This window comes from Crocuta crocuta, unplaced genomic scaffold (assembly GCF_008692635.1).
Source record: "Crocuta crocuta isolate KB4526 unplaced genomic scaffold, BGI_CrCroc_1.0 scaffold97, whole genome shotgun sequence".
NCBI classification, from domain to species: Eukaryota; Metazoa; Chordata; class Mammalia; order Carnivora; family Hyaenidae; genus Crocuta; species Crocuta crocuta.
The window spans coordinates 3,379,173-3,399,226 of NW_027531999.1; the positions used below are offsets into that span (position 1 = coordinate 3,379,173).

A 20,054-nucleotide genomic window follows, 5' to 3' on the forward strand; every position below is an offset into this window, starting at 1 on the left:
CGAGCGCTGCAACTGTCCGGCCGGAGGGTCCTACTCTCCCAGCCGCCTCGGCGCGGGCCTGAGGGCGCCAGGGTAGGGGTGAGACAGGCTAATCCAGGAGGACTTTTCGGTGGAGGCATCGCGCGTGGGGCGGGAGCCTGCGACTGGCAAGACCACGGAAACTCGCGGCTTGGGTCCCTGGCTGAACCAAGCGGAAACTTAGGTGTCCGGCAGCCGGGTGGACTCCAGCTCGATCTGTTGCGACGCTGGGGCTGACTGAGTAGGGACCGAAGGAAACAGGTGCACACCTTTGCCGCCCTGAATGGAGACACCACTTTCCCCCTCAGGACGGTCCCTTCGCTCCCGGACTCCCGAGAACAGAATCCTTTCTGTTGTTTCCTTCCTTAGGAACCTTGCCACCCTGGCCCACCCGGAATTCGTAGATGCACTTCCCGGGAGCGCTGTGCGAGGCGGCAGCGGCGCGCAGACCCCCCCGCTTTGGGACAGGTACCGTTTCTCGAGCTGCGTTCTCCTCTCTTCATTCTTCCACCCCCTCCTCTTCTGTGCATACGTTCGGCTTCCATTCTTTTCATGACCCCCTTTTTTTTTTTCTTAAAGATTATCTTTTTCCAAGCCACGCTTCTATCATAATATCCAACTTGAGAACTCTCTCGACCTACATTTTGAAGAATCAAAATGTTCACTTCTTTGCAAAGTATATAATCATATCGTTCACCTGATTTGCAAGTCCCAAGTGGATATACTCTTAATTAAATTCAGTTATGTTTCTGATGAATATGGAAACACCGAATCATGGAATTCTTGACTTCTTTTTCTTGGATTTCAAATGTTACTACTTAACTGGTATTAAGTATCTTTCAACTGCAGTTCTGATATGTTACTTTGAAGTACTCATTCCTTTATGTGGTAGGTAACAGTATTTCCAAGCAAGGAGCAAAACAAGTTTAAATTACAGGAAGGGCCCTAAGTGTTTTTCTGAAAAAATTAAGAAGACCCAGGGTTTGGAAAACTTCCAAATCAGGAAGACAAACCTTGTACTTTAACACCTTTCAAGCTTTGAGAGAATAGATTTCCTTCTTTCTTTCCTAAGAATTATGTGATTTTCTTCCCTTTCCGTTGGAATGAAGACAATTGCTGGTGATTCCACTATGTGAAAGGGAAATTTAATTTAATAGTTGAAGCAGCTTAACCTTAGATCACATATCTCTGGCCCGAATCTTTTTCCTACTGCAGGTTATAATCTTTCTTTTCAAGAACGCTCAAGCCAGCCTAAGATCTGAGGTGGCAGTGAGCAGATAACAAGATTCAATTATTCTACCTTGGTATGCTGAGCAACTTAATCTTGAGGCAGAATTAACTCTTATCAGTGCTCTTAAAACACAGGGATAGGGATGCCCAAAGATAATTTAATAAATATGATTAATTTTTCAGTGATTCCAGAGCTCAAAGAGTTCTGTAGATGAACCCTCTGCCTCAAAACTGAAGATGGTTTTCAAGTATCAGAAAATTCTGCCTTAATTTAACTTAAAATCTTAAGGGCTTTCAAATCCATCCCCCACCCCCACCCCCAGTTCTGCATTAGGTCACTCTCCTTCCTTATAATTAAAATATCTGGAGAAACTGTTGCCATCTAGCCTTCTGTTCTTTAAACATTTACTTTTCCCCTTATTTCCTATTTTTAATTAGCTTTTCTTCTTTTCTGAACCCTTTCAACATCTTCATGTCTTTCTTATGGAAAGTCAAACATATCATAAGTCTTCCCACATTAAATAAATTTCTACTTTATCCTTAATGGAACATGGTGTTTGTTATTAGTTTCATTTACTTGAGTTGGAGCTGCCGTATCCCATTTCTAACATTCAGTGAGCCCCTCAGTTTCTGAAAATGAGTCACTATTGACTCTCTAAGTTAGAACAGTGGTAAGAACGCTTGGGAACCTCAGAGATGCTAAGCTCTGAAGAGACTTGGCATCTTGTTTTTTCTGGAGGGCAGAGGCAGCACAGATTTTAATACAAGTTCTTTGCCTGGTTCACCACCAATTAAAATTAAGATTACAGATGTGATACACAGAACCAGACCAACTTATTTGGTGTACATCATTGTCTGCAGCAATGTTTTCAGGAGAATCATGGCCAATCCTTGACGTTCTTTTCAAAACAAAAATAAAATTAAAACCATTGTTTTCCATAATTTGTTCTCATTAGTATTCAAGAAGCCCTGTGACTAATGTTAAAGCTGCAATATACAATTTCATATGTATATTTTTATTAAAAGATTTCAAAAAGAATTATCATAAGGACAGCTTTGGTATCCTAGGAGTAAAGAGGAATTTAGAGCATGTTGAGAAAGTGTTTATACACTGTTTTAAATATTGGCACATTGTGAAGTTTTTCAACAACAAACTGCCATTATACACTCTTAAATAACTAAAGAACATAGGACAGAAAATTAATATTGCATCATCACCTTTTCTCATTAAAATTCACCTTCTTGATGGGTTTTAGATGTTTGCCACTAGAATACTTAGATAAGAATAAACATGAATGAAAGCATGAATGATCCAACAAAGAACACTATATAGAAAATTTTATCTTTTCATTCAGCTTATGCAATTAACAAATTTGTTGTCATAGAAAACTGTTTCTGCTTTATTTAGTCTTGACTGAAATGACTTACAGTTGAGCTACGTCAGTAATTTCCAGCTTGCTGATACCAAGAAACTAACTTTCTTGCCATGCTTTATGGTGAATGTTAAATATTAGTCTCAGAATTTTAAATTCAAAATAAATTTCTTAATTTTTTTAATTTTTATTTTTTCCTGTCCATAAATTTTACCTATTATATTGAACATATAGTTGTTATTGAGAACACTACATACTACTTTCTATATTTATAATCATTAAAACAGGAAGGGATCTTAAATATCACCTAACTCAACATTAAGCGGGAAAGGATGCAACCAAAGACTGCATTTGGTTTGAAATAGTAAAGAATGATTATTAAAAATATCTTTAAGTTCAGATTTGTTTGCATATAGCGTTTGTTTCCAGTTGAGGAAGGGAAGCAAAAAGCACAATCACTTCATATTAGTACATTCATAATACAGTAGAAGTATGGCTAGATTTCCTAAACTCTTATCACCTGTTACCTTTCATGTTAATGACAGTGAACTTCTATGAGAGGTAATACATACGTGTATGTAGTAAAAGGGAAATGAGCTTTGGAATTAGAAAGCAAGAGCTAAGCGGTTGTGGTCCCAACATTTAATAGTAAATACTTTGACATAAATGATTAATGTTCTTACATTGTTTCCTCTTCCTCTTGTGAAAGGGTTGGACTAGAAGATTCTTGATTCTGATCTTTATTCCAAGGTGACTTTGTTCTTCGGAAACTTTGCTATTGGTATCTAACAGTACATAGTCAAGTCAAAGGTCTTTTATTAATTCAAAAACATGGAGAGCGCCTCCTAGCATAGTGGCTAACAGAGATAGCATTTGTCTTTGGATAAATGGGCCTACTACTGAGTACCTAATATAAGCAAAGGCCCTAATTTAATCTTCCCATGAGATGAAGAGGGAACCAGGGTACCCAGTAAAACTATACACATACTTGACAGTGCCAGATTACGAGGTCCATTTTCTGCTATATTCTGAAATATCTAAGAAGTTTTTGTATTTAGTAAAAAATAAACATAGGTAATACCATAGGATTTAAAATGTGCATACTTACACTTGAGTAGAGTTAGGCTTGATCAAATCCCTCCTCTGAAACCTGTGAAGGGAGACGTGGGTAGCGGATGAAGGATCTAGTGATTTAACCAGTTCCTCCAATTTAATCTCACTCTGAATCACTTGTGTTGAAAATAGCTCTTTTTTAGATGCATAGCAAATATAAGTAGTATGGCTTTATGTGGAAGAGGAAGATTAAGTGTAATATTTAGGTTTGAGATGAGCTTGTTAGAAATTCAAGCTATATTCAAGCAGAAGTAAAACAGGGAACAACTGGATGTTGATAAAAACACTAGTTCTAGGGTAGAAGAGCCTACCCTCCTCTTAATGCAGGAAATCATCTAATATTTCCAATACCTTTCTTGCTTTGCTTGGACATTTCCAGTGCTGAAAAATTCATGAACTCCTAATGCTGTCCATGTGCTCTTTGGACCTCTGAAAAATAGATGAAGTAGTACTTTCTTGTAAGTAGAAATCTGCCTTGCCATAATATCCATGTAAAGGTTTTTAATTTGTCCTCCGGTGTTATGTAAGATAATCTGCTTTAGGAAAAATTTCACCTCAGAGGCACCCGGCTGGCTTTGTTGGTAGAACATGCTACTTCTGATCTCAGGATCAGAATCCTCATTTCAAGCCACTGGGCATAGAGGTTATTTTTTGAAACAAAAACAAAAACAAAAAACCCAAATTATTCCACTTCAGATGTGGGAAGACAGCTATCCTGGTTCCTTCTAGGCCTTTTCTTCTTATACTAAACTTTAGTTTAGTCGGCATTCCCTTTGGTTAATGGTTTGGAAAACTAGGATTGTGTCCTTACCCTCAAATGCTTAAACATAAAAAAAGATAATTCAGAGTTGGAAAGGATACCTAGTTTTAACATTGTCTAAAACAAAGGTCTACATCTTTCTTTCCCATGCTATCCAACCTAACAGCCACTACTGGGGTGACGGATTCTGTTGTTCTTTAATGAACAATGCCATTGCAAATACAGAGAGAAGCCAGGAAAATGATTTTGGTTCATCTTAATTAGACAGAATTTGGATTCCCAATAGTGATGTGCAAGTCAATATTCAATATTAAGTCATTTAGAGTGAGATGAAAAAAAATATATAAAACTTTACATTTAAAAAGGAAATCTGGAGGTAGCTTTTTTTGAGACTACACAAAAGCTGGGGAGGGGCAGAGGGAGAGGGAGAATCTTAGGCAGCCTCCACATTCAACACAGAGCCCAATGGGGTGCTTAATCTCACCACCAAGAGATCATGACCTGAGCTGATATCAAGAGTGGGAATAACACTTTTTGAGCAGAGAAGAAACATGTGACTTGCATTTTAAAAACAGGTATATTTTAGGGTAGCTCAGTTGGTTAAACGATGGGCTCAATTTCAGCTCACATCATGATCTCACGATTCATGGGATCTAGCCCCATCATCGGGCTCTCGATGGACAGGATGGAGGGGATTCTATCTCTCCCTCACTCTCTGCCGCACCCCTTTCTAAAAATATTTTCATTCAACTTGTTTCATATTTGAAGAATATTAACCATTTGAAGATAATAAATTACTTAAAACATTCTAAATAAAACATCAAACATGTCTGACTCTCTTAAGAGGGAAAGATTTAATAGCTCACATTTTCTTTTAAGATAGTCCAGTTTTGGGGCACCTGGCTGGCTCAATCTGTACAGCATGTGACTCCTGACCTCGGGGTTATGAGTTCAAGCCCCACAGTGGGTGCAGAGCTTACTTAAAAATAGAATCTTAAAAAAAAAAAGACAGCCCAGTTTTCATGCAACTGCTACATATGATAATTAAAACTGCATCTTAAAATAAGTGTTCAGTATGTAACAGATTTAAAGGTAGCTTCCAAACATTCTGGCTGCCCCAAATCTTTATTTTTATACAAAAGATGAAACTGTTCATGGCAGTCCCACATATAACTTCTTCTCATTGAGCTGTATATTTTTGAATAATCAATGTTTACTCTTAAAAATTTCTTTTCATTATAAATGAGTATCAATAGGGCTGATCCTAAGAAGAATCAAGGAAAATCAGCCATTTGTTGACATCATACCACCCTTGAAATTTGATACATTTCTTCCAAAATGTTTAGAGGAACCTCGTGTGTTACAACAAAAATTACCTTTAATATACACTAGAAAATTGACTGGCTTGGGGGAAAAAAATGACCTGTTCAAAGTTTTAGGAAGTATGTAGTTAAAATGTTACTTAGGCAAATACAATGCAAATTACTAGAATATTATTTTTCAGGATATGCTTATGAAAATTAGAGACCAGCTCTCTGAGTCAGTGAAATATCCTGTTTTCCTTACCTACTTTTCTCTATTGTGTGAAAGAACTACCACTCTCTGCCATAAACAGGGCCAATTTTATTTCACCTTCTCTAACAAAATGTCAAAACATATTTGCAAGTGTGGTAGAGGCCTATCAGGCCTTGGAAATGGACACTAGGATTAGTCACATGATGAGTGAAAAATCCGTTTTGCTATATAGTAGTCTTGGAGGTGCTTGGCTGGCTCAGTCGGAAAGCATGTGACTCTTGATCTTGGGGTCATGAATTTAAACCCCACGTCGAGCAAAAGATTATCAAAAATAAAATGCTTTTTAAAAAGGTAGGTAGTAGCTAAACTATTTTGGCATATGTCAAATGGTGAGCCTAAACTGAGACTATGCAATTTGAGTTTTCAACAGAGACAGGAAATTATTACAATGAAGACTTACCATTGTGAATTTTATGACAGTTTCACGAAGTCATTTATGTGACTGAAGGAAAACTGTATGGCAAGCACCTGGAAATGATTAGCTTTTTAAACTGAATTCTTCCAATAAAGAAATACATCATTCAGATTTTCTCAAGTCATAGTATATACAACAGGATGACTAAAGAAAAATCTTTCATTTGATGGACATAGAATTGATAATGCACTGTTGCCCTTAGCAGTTTTTATGCATACAAACTGAAGTGGAAGTCTAACAAAAATGTCCCCACGGAATAGTAAAGTTTATTAAAATAAAATGAAAAATCCTTGCTGTTTTATACTCAGGAACAGATTTAGTGTTCCTTGTATTTTGCTCTATTAAGTACTACTGTAATAATGTGGTTTCTGCGCTAGAACTTTGATCAGGAAGAAGTGAATGGCCCCGTTACACAGGAATGCATTATCCCAGTTACTTAGTTGGATTTCACCTAAACTTTAAGATTTTGGATTTTATCCCAGTACTTGCACAATAGGCAAAGTATAGTTGAAGTGCAAACTGCAGTTCACTAACTTCAGAAATGACTTACATTTACTACAGTATATATTCCTGGCTTCTCCCTAGACACTGGAGACAGAGTATCTAAATAGGAGACCCAGGAGCGCCTGCCTGGGTGGCTTCCTCAGTCCTTTTCTTGGGTTCAGTTCAGGTCATGTGCTTGATATCCTCTCCCTCTGCCCCTCCCCTGCTTGTGCTCTGAATGAATAAGTAAGTACATAAGTAGGAGGCCTATAACTGATATTTTGAACATGCTCCTCAGGTGCACATAAAGTCTGAAAATTACCTAGAGGATAACTTTGCCTCTGGTGAGCTCCTGGAGCCAACTGCATTCAAACTGGTATTTTTACACATCAAATTTCATGATCAGTTTTCTCTTTATACAAGAAACAGGATTACTACTTAAGGTTTGTGACCACTACTGTATCAGAAAACATGAGCTTGAACACTAATGCAATGTATAATTTCAGGCTAAATATCTCAAAACTTATCAAAAAATGGTCTCTTCCTTCCTTTAATGTAGCACTGGAATATGGAAGTAAATCTGGGGAATATACACGTAATATATGATTTACTGTTTGCTGTGCTTTACAACTGTTTCATAGTCTTACTCCTAAAGTAAAAAAAAAAAAAAAAAGTTGAAGTTGCACTCTAGAATTCTTGTTTTGATTATTTAAATCTTTCCAAAGACAGAGCAGTAATTTTAAGTAAACCTCTAGGACTCACAAAATAGCACATTTGGACTAGGTCAATGCTTTAAGTATTTAGCACTTAAATACTAAGTAACACTTCAGCCCTTGAAGACATCATATTCCTCAACTTCAGATCAAGACACGGTATCAACTTCTTCTAAAGAGCTGGAAGAGGCCTAGAAGTGATCAAATCCAACGTTTTACTCAAAAAGGCAGTTCTCTCAATAGCAGTTGATAGGCATCCAATTTATTTGAACATTTTTGTTGATGGAATCCTTCATTTAACAGTACTATGGGCCAGCACCTTGATATGCAGAACCTAATGTGACTTATCCAAGGTCCAGCTGCTGGTTTGAGGCTTGCCCTCTTAAGTCCCTCCTGTATTTGAAGCAGCTGTCATGTCTCCTCTTAGGTTGTCCATTATTTGTCTCTTCTCCAAGATCTACATCTCATCAATTCTAAGATGCACATTTTTCCCATGCATGATATCCTTGAAATTGGTCTGCATTTTTGTAATTCATGGTTTATCATAGTTTGAGTTCCTTCCTTCTTCTTTAGTAGTATGCAGAAAGGTGTACTTTACAATGTTTGGCAATTAGTTTTGCTAAAACTCAGTAATTATCCCACTTCAATACTTTTTCAGTGAACAGAAACATTGGTGGCCATCCAGTCCAACTCCTTACCTTATGCACAGAATACTGTCCAGTGTCTCTCCTTGATTATGTTCTGAGGTTGAATCTAATGCCTTAAAAAGCAACTCATTCCAAAATCTTAATTACCTCACTTTTAATACCACACCAAAATCTTTTTATCAGTCCAAGTTCTGTTCTTCAGTCACACAAAAGAATCTTTGACAACTCTTGAATTTGATACCTGAAGACAGACACCATGTTTCTAGAGTTTATTCCTAATGTAAACATTCCTACTTCATGGGGTTTTTGGTGTATATTTTAAATTTAATGTAAAATGGAGTACTTCATGACACTATGCTAAAGATCGGATACTATAACGTATGTCAAACACATAGTATATTGCTTGGCAGCTAGAAGCCATGCCACATTCTATTCTCCTGCCTTCCCGTCATAGCAGCTCTTAAAATACAGCAGGCTTCCTACCTTGTTCTGAGCACTGTATTTTTAATTTTTATTTATTTTTGAGAGCAAGAGAGGGAGGGAGGGAGGGAGGAAGGAAGGGACAGGGAGAGAGGGAGACACAGAATCAGAAGCAGGCTCCAGGCTCTGAGCTGTCAGTACAGAGCCCAATACGGGTCTTGAACCTATGAACCATGAGAGATGACCTGAGCCGAAGTCAGATGCTTAACTGACTGAGCCACCCAGGCACCCTATGAGCACTATTCTTAAAGTAGATGAAAATTACATCAGTATTTTGGAACCAGTTACAATTTACATTGATCTACATACATATGAACCACTCTTTAAGACATTACATTCCACCATAATTTATTCTTTTAGCAACCAAAGTGCAAAAGTAATGATCTTGACTCAATGTATCCTATTCGATGCAACTTAACACACAAAATTACAGGGTTAGATTTATATCTCAATTTTGACTTGCATTGTATTTACTTGCTTCATCTCGTAGATCTGTCATGTATTCATAATGTGGTCCAACTCACTGGCAATGCTAGTGGCAAGAAAAGAGCCTTTTGACATGCGATTAGGACCTGTTTTAAAAAGGCATCGAGAGAAGTCTGGCTTATTATCTTAATGGTCTTAATGGAACCAAATAGTAGGTATTTCTAGGTCTTCTTTTTTAATTACACAAACTACTAGTTAAGAGAACATTAAATATGAACATAGCTTTTGTGTATATGCATGTGCACATTTAGTTTTAGTTTTTTAGAAACTTTCTGCACAATTGATGCTAGTAAGCAAATCTAAATTAAGTAAATGTGCCTTTCTTTGCAGGCATGCTCAAATGCCACATATTTTACATGCACTCAGTGTAACAGGATGGAAGATCTGTTTTCGAATGAAGGATTTAGAGGAAGGGTCAATTAGAAAGGGTGGGAAGGGAAAAATTTGAAAGTTTTGAAAGTTAATTGAAAATGCTTTAAAACGAATTCTTTTGAAAATGAAATTACAGCAAAAAGATAGTAAATTATTTCGCAAAAAGATAGTAAATTATTTCAAAGCCCAATGCTTTAAATTTGTACATTTTATTTTCAAACTGAGATATCAATTTATATCATTCAACCAACATGTATTTATCAAGCACCTATTGTGTCCCAAGTTCAGTGGCAAAAAGAAAACACCAGTTGAGTGGCTGGCTTTATATTATACTGTAAGAATCCAAATAAACTTTCAGTTCTTAAAAAAATTTTTTTTAACCTAAGGAAAACTTTGTGCAGTGGAAAAAAATCCCTGAAAATGGAGTTTCATCATATAAATTATGGTATGACCACAAGAAGCACAGAATAGGTATTTGAAACTAAATAGGTGAAAGGACTTTCTTTTGCAATTAAATAGCTTCCCCCCGCCCCCAGAGCCAATTATAATCACAAAAATTATTTAACAAGGTACACATCTATGTCACTAGTTATATAGGGAAAATTTAACAGAATTAAACCAATGAAAGAAAATGTGAAATCTTAGTTCAGGCCAACCTCTGGGCACGTATAACCACAAGTTATAAAACCAAAGACTATAACAGTGCGTTATGTTAAAGAGTTTAATATAGTACTTCAAAAGATTTCAAATAGATTTTTAAAACTTGGATTTTGGAGTCAAGGGCATGGTAATTTCAGATATTAACAAGTTATAAAAAGTTGGTTTACATGCAATAGTTTTCTTATTTTGATGATTCAGGGTAAAAACTCAGAAAACTGGGAAAGTGTGCACTTAAAACTCTCCATATGGCCATTAAAACAAACAACTAGAGCCGAGACAACAGACCACTTGATATGATGAGCTATCTTGCTTTTCTGAGTCATTCACAAAAGTCCCAATCATGATCATGGGGACACTCTATACTGTTATGTTTATACTCACAGAAATAAAGATCTCCTTTCCCTTCCCCATCCCCTTTTTCTAACCTCTTTCTCATGGTTATGTAGGAAAAGTTACATTTTACAAAGTCAATTATTATGAAAAAAAATGTAATGCTTTTTTAAAAATAAATCAATTTCTAGGATTTTATTCTGGTTTATGTCCAATATGATGTGAGAAGATGTGAGAAGGTTTTGTGCACAACAGTTAAAACTACAATGATGTAAGTGCCATCCATCTTTCCTACAGAGGAGATGCTTTGGTTTAAATCTGAAAGATTAAAAACTCCTGATACTTTATGTCAGTTTCTCCATATCTTAAAATACATAGAAAAAGGTAAATCTTAAGTCATTTTATATTCCTGATACACAAACACAGCAATGTCATAAATGTTTCATTTTCAAACATGATTTGATAAATGACAATAAACTTTCACTCTTCATAGAAAAATAGGTTAAAAATGAAATTTAGAGAATCAAAACTCACTGCCTTTTTTACTATCTCTAGTGTTTGAACCTTCAGTCTTCAGACATATTTAAAAAGCATTTTTTCTTTAGATGGAAAAGAATCCATCAACTTATAAATGTGAAACATTCAGGCCATCTACCTCACTCCCACTTTTGGCTTACCTTAATTTGCTTATTATTTCTTAAAGGTAAATCTTCAAGGTCTATCAAGACATTTCTCCTATATTTCTCTCAAAAATATTTTGACAGGGTCCCACCAGCGTTCATGAAATTTTATCTCTAAGGCAGCCATAACTCTTTTAAAAAATAGTTTCTGTTTTGAACTTGGTTAATAACTACAAATGTATCTGCATTTTTAAGCTACAAGTAAAATGATATATGGTTCCATCAAATTACTTTTCAAAAGCTGAAAAAAAACCCCTACATTTTAAATGTTTAGTCACGCCGTTCAGTTAGATAGCTGTAAAACTTGAGGGTTGGGGGATGTTCTATTTTTCATGTTGAAGAAATAATTTCACAATTTCAAATCAAAGTCAACACTGCAGTGAGGAGAGCTTTTCTACTTTATTACAAAGAGAAGAAGCCTTTATGTGGTCAGAAAATACAAGATTGATCTTTTTTCTCTTCCTATGAAACGCTGCTGTTCAAACAGCCAGAGTGAATTGTCTCAGTTCACTTCGTTAAGTCCCATCACATTCACTTGGGTATGGATGTCCTTGGCTGCTGAAAATCTGGCCCTTTAGTGCACAGGGCGACAAAGTCCCCTGACCAGCAGTTCCAGAATGTCCCATTTTCATATATTGCATCCATGCACACCTCCTAAAAATGAGGTACAGCAGGGCAAACATTTTCCAAAATAGATGTCATATATATAATATATACACATTCGTACATACATACCTTTATTCATGTGATGTCCAAAAATTTAAAAAAAATGTACACATTTATTACAAAATCGTAACAAAGACTGGACAGTGTTTTGCTCATTCTGGAAAGATGAAGCTCAGTAATAACACAACCCTGGAAACCATCCAGAGATTGTGGCAATATCTTTCTTCTAAACAGTCAGATATTCTTGCGTTAAGCTTGGCGAAACTGCCTTTCAAAAACAGAAGGGGAAGTAAAATGAAGGAAGCAGACCTTGCTCATCTTTCCAAATGAAATACGAGAAGGATCTTCACATAAAAATGCACAAACATTTGTTATTTTATTACCAATAGTGCTACAATGAACAATGCAAATTTTGTGGTCTAATTTTGTGGAGTCTTTTGTGGGTTTTCTTTTTTACATTTTAGAAACTAAATGGTAAACTTCTGTCAGTGTACTTGCTTTACAGACCCAAGTCTGTCTGCTGGCAAAAAAGAAAATAAATGAAAAAAATTCAGACCCTGCTCGAACTAGAGAAAAACAAATTACAAATTTAGTTGTTGGGCAGCACATAATTAGTAAGGCAGGACCTCAAATGGTGACCCTTTGCATAAGCCAATTGCCAGATCCTCAAGGAATTAAAACCAGGGTGCCTGAGCCACATCAGTTCTGCAGTTCTGTCGAGTATTGTGCTGAGACAGCCATACCCCAAGAAAAGGGAAGTCTTTGTTTAGAAGGCTTGCTGAGCAGGGTTGTAGTTGAAGGTGGATGGCAGGTGAGGCCGTTCTTCTAATTTGTCATATTCCAGATGAAACTCCTATAAAACCAAATTCAAGAATTTAGATGATTTCCTCTCCCTCTGATCTCAGATGTTTGTCAAAATATATTTTATTAGATAAACAAAATACCTACATGTACGAGAATGAACACATATACAGATATACCAACTCTTTTCCCACTAAGTAAAATAGAGCTTGAAGAAAAAGTAACATGCTGTAGTTTCTATCTGGTTAAGTATAAAAATACAGACTTTGTGTGAAAGACTATTCATGAACATCTATTTTATAAACACTGAAACTCTAAGCAGTTTTTTTTGCTAAAAAATAAAAGTTTGAGCAGCAAGTACTGTGTCGCTAGTAAAAAGCACTGAAAATTACAGGATATTTAAATGAAGCATAAAACTGAAAAATGTGTTTTCCCAATTTGTAATTATTACACTTTAGGAAAAAACAGCAAGCATAAATTTATTATAACGTCATTAAAATCTGGGGAAAACAATGAACTTGTAACTCGCACATCTCCAGACTTGCCATTTCAAACCCAAAGCACTGAAAACATTTAAGTGCCAATGCAAACTGTGCCACGGTTTTGATGTAGGCACATCTCAAGACAGACTGCAGAGCTCATTTTAATTAAACCTTCAAAATACATTAACTTCATGAGTTTTAAAATTTGAGAATGGTGAAGTAATTTCTTTATGACACTTCCTAAGATTAAGAGAGATGCAGAAGATAATTTAGTATATTTTTTAAAAAAACCCCAAAAATATACCTTTGCAAATCCAAAAAGAGGTTATAAAATTACTAATTCTACAATTTGAATTCAACTACAGCACAAACTAAATCAATCCCATTTTAAAAATTATGAACCTTGATATATATTATGTATTAAAGAAGCCAGCAAGTAAAGTTACCATTACGGGTTAACGTATTTTTACCATCCCTATCTTGTTTCAAATTGATTCTAAAATGGATGTTTCCATTATTAAATTACAATGAAAAGCTAGGTCATAATAATTAAATTGAGATACTGAATAATGGATTTAAAATTTAAGACTATTACATTAACAACTGAAAGCCTAGTATGTGCCCAAACCAGAGACACAGCTAATTTTACTCTAATCTTCCTGATAACTCTATAAATATCATAATCTTCATTTTGCACCCAGAAGTAATGAGGCCGACAAGTAACCTGCCCAAATCACATAGTATATGGCAGATCTAGAATTAGGATCCAGACCATGACTTTCTGATGTTAGCACATTATTTTTAATAGTTTTAGCCCAAGATCCAAATAGATTTACGTCATTACACTCCCTGTACAGGAGTGTTGAAAAAATTCAGCCCAATGACAAAAGTTTATAAAGAAGGCACTGTAAAGACTTTAACCTAAAATGGTTCACTTTATAGGACAGAGTAACTAAGGCACACAGGCTGCCTGCTTATCATTAAAACTAGCAAACGCCAGAACCACCATCACAATCACCACAGCCCCCTAATGCACTGGATAAGCACCTGTCTCACGCACCCTCTCTCTCCGTACCCCTAAGTTTTAAAAAGAAACTTACTGCCTGGCTTAAGAAGAATACCAAATTAGTGAAGAAAATGTCTTCTTGTTGTGTCATTCTTTAGATATCAAAATTGGCAATTTAATTCCAAAATACATGTAGTTGCAGGGTAAAAAGTCTATATGTAACTGTACCAAATCATAGGTCCCATGATCGAAGTTACAGAAGTTTTGTTTTGTTCAGTTACCCTGTCCTTGTCATTGTACACTGGTGAACTACACAGTAGTATTAGAATTTAAACTATAACTTCATCAATGCACATATTTTCCACCCTACATTATTAAAAGAAAAAGATCAGTTTAAACTCAGGGAGCATAAACATTTGAATAGAATTTTAAAACTCACAGATCAGAGATTCAGAAATTAAACAGGCCAAATTTTGTCTTTTTAAAAAAATCTTTGTTTTGGCCTTTTTTGTATTTTTATAAGTACCAAAGTCTTATATACTGGTGTGTCTTTCTCCCCAACTTTAATTGTTGGTAACATCTCTTTTACACTTTTGTTCTATGTACATACACACAAGCACACCTGTGTCTACCTGGTAGGGACAGGACTGTTGTGTAGACAGCTATCTACTGTCTAGAACAGGGTCATGCCCCTAGCAGGTGTGAATTAATGGCTGTTATTAAAACACAAGTTTTTTTCAGTTTGTTTTAGGAATAAAACACTTAATTTTTTGACATATTCAAAGATTATGTATTAGTAGAACTATGTATTTGCTTTAATGGAAAAAAGATTTTTAAGTTATAGTCTGATTTAAAAAAAGCTAGAAAGCCTTATCTAGATACATTAAAACAACTTTTAAATCTGAGTTTTTAAAAAAAAATTAAAAAAATAAATCTGAGTTTTTCTATTAATAAAATCAGGCTACATATTCTCAAAAGGTTATTGTAATGTAAAATGTAAATATATGCACTGGATTTGAACCATCAAATGAAACTATTACAAATGCATTAATGACATCACTGATCAAATTACACAGAGAAACATACACTGCAGCAATGTTTTCTCAAATTCTCAATAATGTCATCTTTGTCTTAACTAAGATAAATCCTCTACTTAAATTGGGAATTTAAGTAGGAAATTGCCAACTATCTTAAATATACTTATTAGAAATAATTTTTATTACTTTGAAGGAAAGTATTTATTTCGGATGAAAATATAAAGATATACTAATACTAATGTGTACCAGTGAAGTTAATGAAAAAAAAAAATCACATGTTATATTAGACTATGGTGTGATAAGAAATTCTAAACATTAGAAATCCTATTCAGTGTTGGCTCCACAAGGTAGTTAGGCTGAAAGAACTCTTCAATTAAAAAAAAAAATTTTTTTTTTTAACATTTATTCATTTTGGGGAGACAAAGCACAAGCGGGGGAGGGGCAGAGAGAGAGGGAGACACAGAATCTGAAACAGGCTCCAGGCTCTGAGCTGTCAGCATACAGCCAGACGCAGGCCTTGAACTCAAAAAGCGTGAGATCACGACCTGAGCCGAAGTTGGATGCCCCAACAACTGAGCCACCCAGGCACCCCTTCAATTTTTAAATCTTTAGTTTGAGAAAGCAATTGATAACAGAGCAGCCTCTACCTCCGAAAGATTCAGTGAGTGAAATTATTTAAAAAATTCTACTCATTAAGATTATATATACTATCTGAATGACCACTATTTTAAATTAGCGAGATACTAAATAATTCTAGTTAAATTACATAGGACAGATCACATAGCCTGCTATCAAGTCAAGATCACTTAAAAGAGGAGAATATATATTGTATCCAAATTTTTTATGTAACATTATTGACATACAACAAATACTTTAATATATGGCTGACTCCTAGTCATGGAATTTTTAGGGGTAAGAAATACTTCTGATTTAAATCACTGAATTTCTTATTGACAATTCTCTGAAAATATGAATTTGTAGAAACAGAAAGAACCTCATAGAAGACATATCAATACTTTTCAAAATACCAAGATAACATCAAGCTATCACTTATAATACTAATTCATACTGCTGCTTAACCTGTGACTAGCAAACTATACCCACTTTATAGATGGGGACTTTGATGTTAATTTGGCATTTTAAAGGATTTTCTGTAGTCAATAAACTCTCATAAATGGAACTAAATGTCTTAATTCCTAAACAATTTCTGAGAAAATATTGAAAACATCTTTAAAGCAAAAAAACCAATGCCACTATGAAAAGTTTCTTCTGTGAATACAACTTAAATCTGTCTCAAGTTCATGAATCTGTATTTTAATATAACAAAAGTGAACTATGTATTAATAGTTAATAGAAATCAGTATTTCTGCTTGCTTTCATCACTATGGAAATAATTTTGTTGAAAAGTGTTAGTGCCAGTGGCCAGCAATACCTCAAGAGAGACTTTTTAAAGGAAAACTTTAATGGTAGTTCTTAAATTTTATTTTCCAACTTCAGAGCTAAAAATTTTAAAGGTAAAGATTAATTCTAAAGCTCAACTGTACAAGAAGTCAGCTAAAGTTGGGTAAAATTGTTATTTTATACAGGTACACTACATACATCTTTCTCTCTCACACACACACACTCTCTCTCTCTCTCTCTCACACACACACACACACACACACACACACACACACTTTTTAAAATGACATTTACCTGACTGGGGAATTGCTTTTATGGGAAAGTAAAAGGGGCCTATTAAAGTGTAAATTGCTTCTGACTATTTAATTTTGTGGAAAGCGCTTCGTTATGGAAACTGATATTTTACACAAAAGTTGATCTGTCATATATATTGAACTAAAATTTAACTAAGATGACATAACCATCTACTGCAAACATCCACTCCTTTTCGTATGTAGACGTCTGGGGTAACTTACAATGCTATGGAACAAAAAGCTTCAAATTGAACAGAGAAAACTTCAGGTATTTACTAACAGAATCTTTTCCCCCTCTAAAGATAACATTTTTCTCTCCTGTAGAATGAACTGACAGAGAAGTTCTTAAAGTATGGCTTCAGACAAAGACCAGCAAAATCATTGGCATCCCCTGCGAACTTGTTAGAAATGGAAATCCTCGGGTCCCATCCATAGACTTATTAAGTCAGAAACATGGAGATATGGCTCAGCAACTTGTGTTTTAATAAGACTGCCAGGTAATTCTGATTCAAGCTAAAGTTTGAGAACCACTTACCTGACCTAACAACAGTTACTATTTTTCCATCTTTGGAAGAATAGTAATAAGCTGTAAGAACAACAATGATAAAAACTGCAACAAACTACCACAGGTACTCCCATGAATCTCATGTGCAATATGGGCCAAGCATTGTCGTGTGTGTGTGTGTGTGTGTGTATGTGTGTGTGAGAGAGAGACAGACAGAGAGAGAGAGAGTAATTTCATTTAATCTTTAAGACAATCTAGAAGCAAATATGATTTCAATTTAAAAGATAAGGAAGCAGGCATGGAAAAGTAACTTGTACATGGTCAAAGCGTAACCAGCAGAAACAGGAGTCAAATTCAAATCTACAATAACAAAGATTATAGCTTTCTACTATACTATACTTAACAGGTAACATACACAATGTCTCTTGTACTATTCGTAATGAAGGTAATTATTTCTACTTAAAAGGTTAAGTCATGGATCTACCTTTTGAATCAAGATATGCTTATTAATTAGTACTGTTAAAATAACTTGAATACAGATATGGTGGTATATGGACTTGATCTGAGAAGTAAAGACACTTACCATTGACAAACACCCAAAATAATAATAAAAAAAGATTTAACCTCTCATATGTGTGTCTTGTTTTGTGTTTTAAGTCAGGGTCATCTTATTTCTTTCCTCAAGATTTATATGAAATCTTATGATGTAAAACTTTTTTGTGATAAATATCCGGTAAGCATTTTATTGTCTTCTTAAAATGTTTTACCTTCTTATTAACTTAGTGACGTTGACTAAAAAGGGAAAAAACCCCAAACCAACAACTAAACAATCATCCAAAGAACTAATTGTCAAGAAATATTTTTCTTCTGTTTAAATTTATTGAGAACAAACAGACTAACTCTTTAGTTTTTAATCCTAAGAATCATCAAGGGAGAAGGCATTCAGAGAAATTCTGGAGTTATGAAATCAAATGTCAGTTATATTCTCTACTAGGTAGACTACATACATACATCAGACACTGCATACATGTGAAATATCCTATGACACTGATGAAAATTTTGCACATGAAAACAGTTAGAAAGGTGCTTTTTGTGAGGAAAAGTTGCAAACCCAAACAAGCCAGTTCCTCACAGCCCTCTTCCCTCCAGCACTTAGCACACTAGTCATAGGAACAAGCATGGTTAATGCTTACAATTTTCTTTCTTTATATCATTTGTAAATAAAAACTCAACCATCTTTCCTGCAAGGAGTGTGTTTTAAAAAGCCTATTATCTGTTTATATACCAGTTTCAGGAAAATCTCCTACTTCTTAAAGCAGTAATAATATAAGAATATGTGACTGGACTGCAAGAGGGTTATCTTTATTTTACAACTGAGTAGACACAAAAATAATTCAAATGTCACCATGGCTTGTGAAAAATTACAAAACTGCTTAACAAGTTCAATCATTTTCCTAAGTATGGGTGAAAGGAGTTGTTTCCGGATACTTGCCTAGAGTTTAAATCAAGCCAAGAAGGAGAAGACAAAGACTTATTTAGCCAGGGATCTGGCACGTTACTGGAATGGATGTATTGGTGTATATAAACAGATAAAAGAGGATACTTCTTTTTAAAATCTAGATTTATACATTTACACATTTGCACATGGAAAAAAATATACCTTAGCTACTTTCCTCCAGTTAAGACAGTCAAAGAAGTAATATGTTCCCCTCTCATATGTATTGGTTTTCATTGTTGGCTCCATGCCTGGTGCCCTGGTAATCCATACTCGTTCTTCTTTGTGGTATCTCCAATCACGGTTAAAACTTCAATTTTTAAGAGAAAAAGACAATTAATTTTTTTTCTTGTGGCTCACAAACATTTTCTAATTTTGTAAAATTTTACTCAGAAAATAATTACACCTAAAATACATAAATACGGGTGACGCTTTATCCTTTGTTATTAAATACAACCCTAATGAAATATAAGAAAAAAATCTTTTAATTTGTCCAGAAAACACACTCTTTAATTAATATACACATCTTTATTTAGCTGAAGCAATTTTTTTTATGCAAACAAAATGAGATCTTAAAAGCTCTATGAGCAATGTGATAAAAACCTAGGCAGACCAAATAAAGATACATTGTGTGTCAGAAATTTCACTCCTTTCTCGTTCTTAACAATCAATACAAATTGAGATATCTATTAAAACAAACAAAAATCCCAACTATTTGTATTATTCTGTAAGAAACTAAACAGTCTATTTATTCAAATTCACATAAATAAATTTTGTAAGTATGCTGGAACCAGAATATCCATTCAAAAAGTTCTTCATGAATATATTACTTTCATTTTTTCATTTAAATTTCACTGATCTTAAATTCTCAAAAGCCAAAAGGATATCCACTAGAATTCATGCAAGAATCAATGAGGATTTATATCACTTATAACCGGGGGAGTAACATCCAAAGGAGGTTAAGTGTGCCACAAAAAAAACATCTCTGGTAGAACAAACTTCCATGTAAACAAATACTTTTCTACTAATACAG

The 20,054-nt window shown here is 34.8% G+C and overlaps 1 protein-coding gene and 1 long non-coding RNA gene across 7 annotated transcripts in view; one reads left to right on the forward strand and one right to left on the reverse strand.

Moving 5' to 3' along the window:
- Positions 1 to 88: 88 nt before the first annotated feature.
- LOC144240869 (uncharacterized) lies at positions 89 to 18,205 on the forward strand. Its single transcript, XR_013337875.1, has 3 exons — positions 89 to 279; positions 388 to 486; positions 17,346 to 18,205. It is a non-coding gene; the product is annotated as an uncharacterized LOC144240869 (long non-coding RNA).
- CNOT2 (CCR4-NOT transcription complex subunit 2) overlaps positions 11,716 to 20,054 on the reverse strand; it is a 130,115-nt gene continuing 121,776 nt past the window's right edge. For 5 of the 6 annotated variants that reach the window (XM_077775280.1, XM_077775281.1, XM_077775282.1 and 2 more), the window contains 2 exons: positions 19,187 to 19,331; positions 11,716 to 12,854 (listed from right to left, as the gene is read on the reverse strand). In XM_077775280.1, coding sequence (XP_077631406.1) covers positions 12,768 to 12,854; positions 19,187 to 19,331 — 232 coding nt within the window. In that variant the 3' untranslated portion in view covers positions 11,716 to 12,767. Of the gene's footprint in view, positions 12,855 to 19,186; positions 19,332 to 20,054 lie in introns of those variants that run through there. The other variant, XM_077775284.1, reaches the window with a different exon arrangement.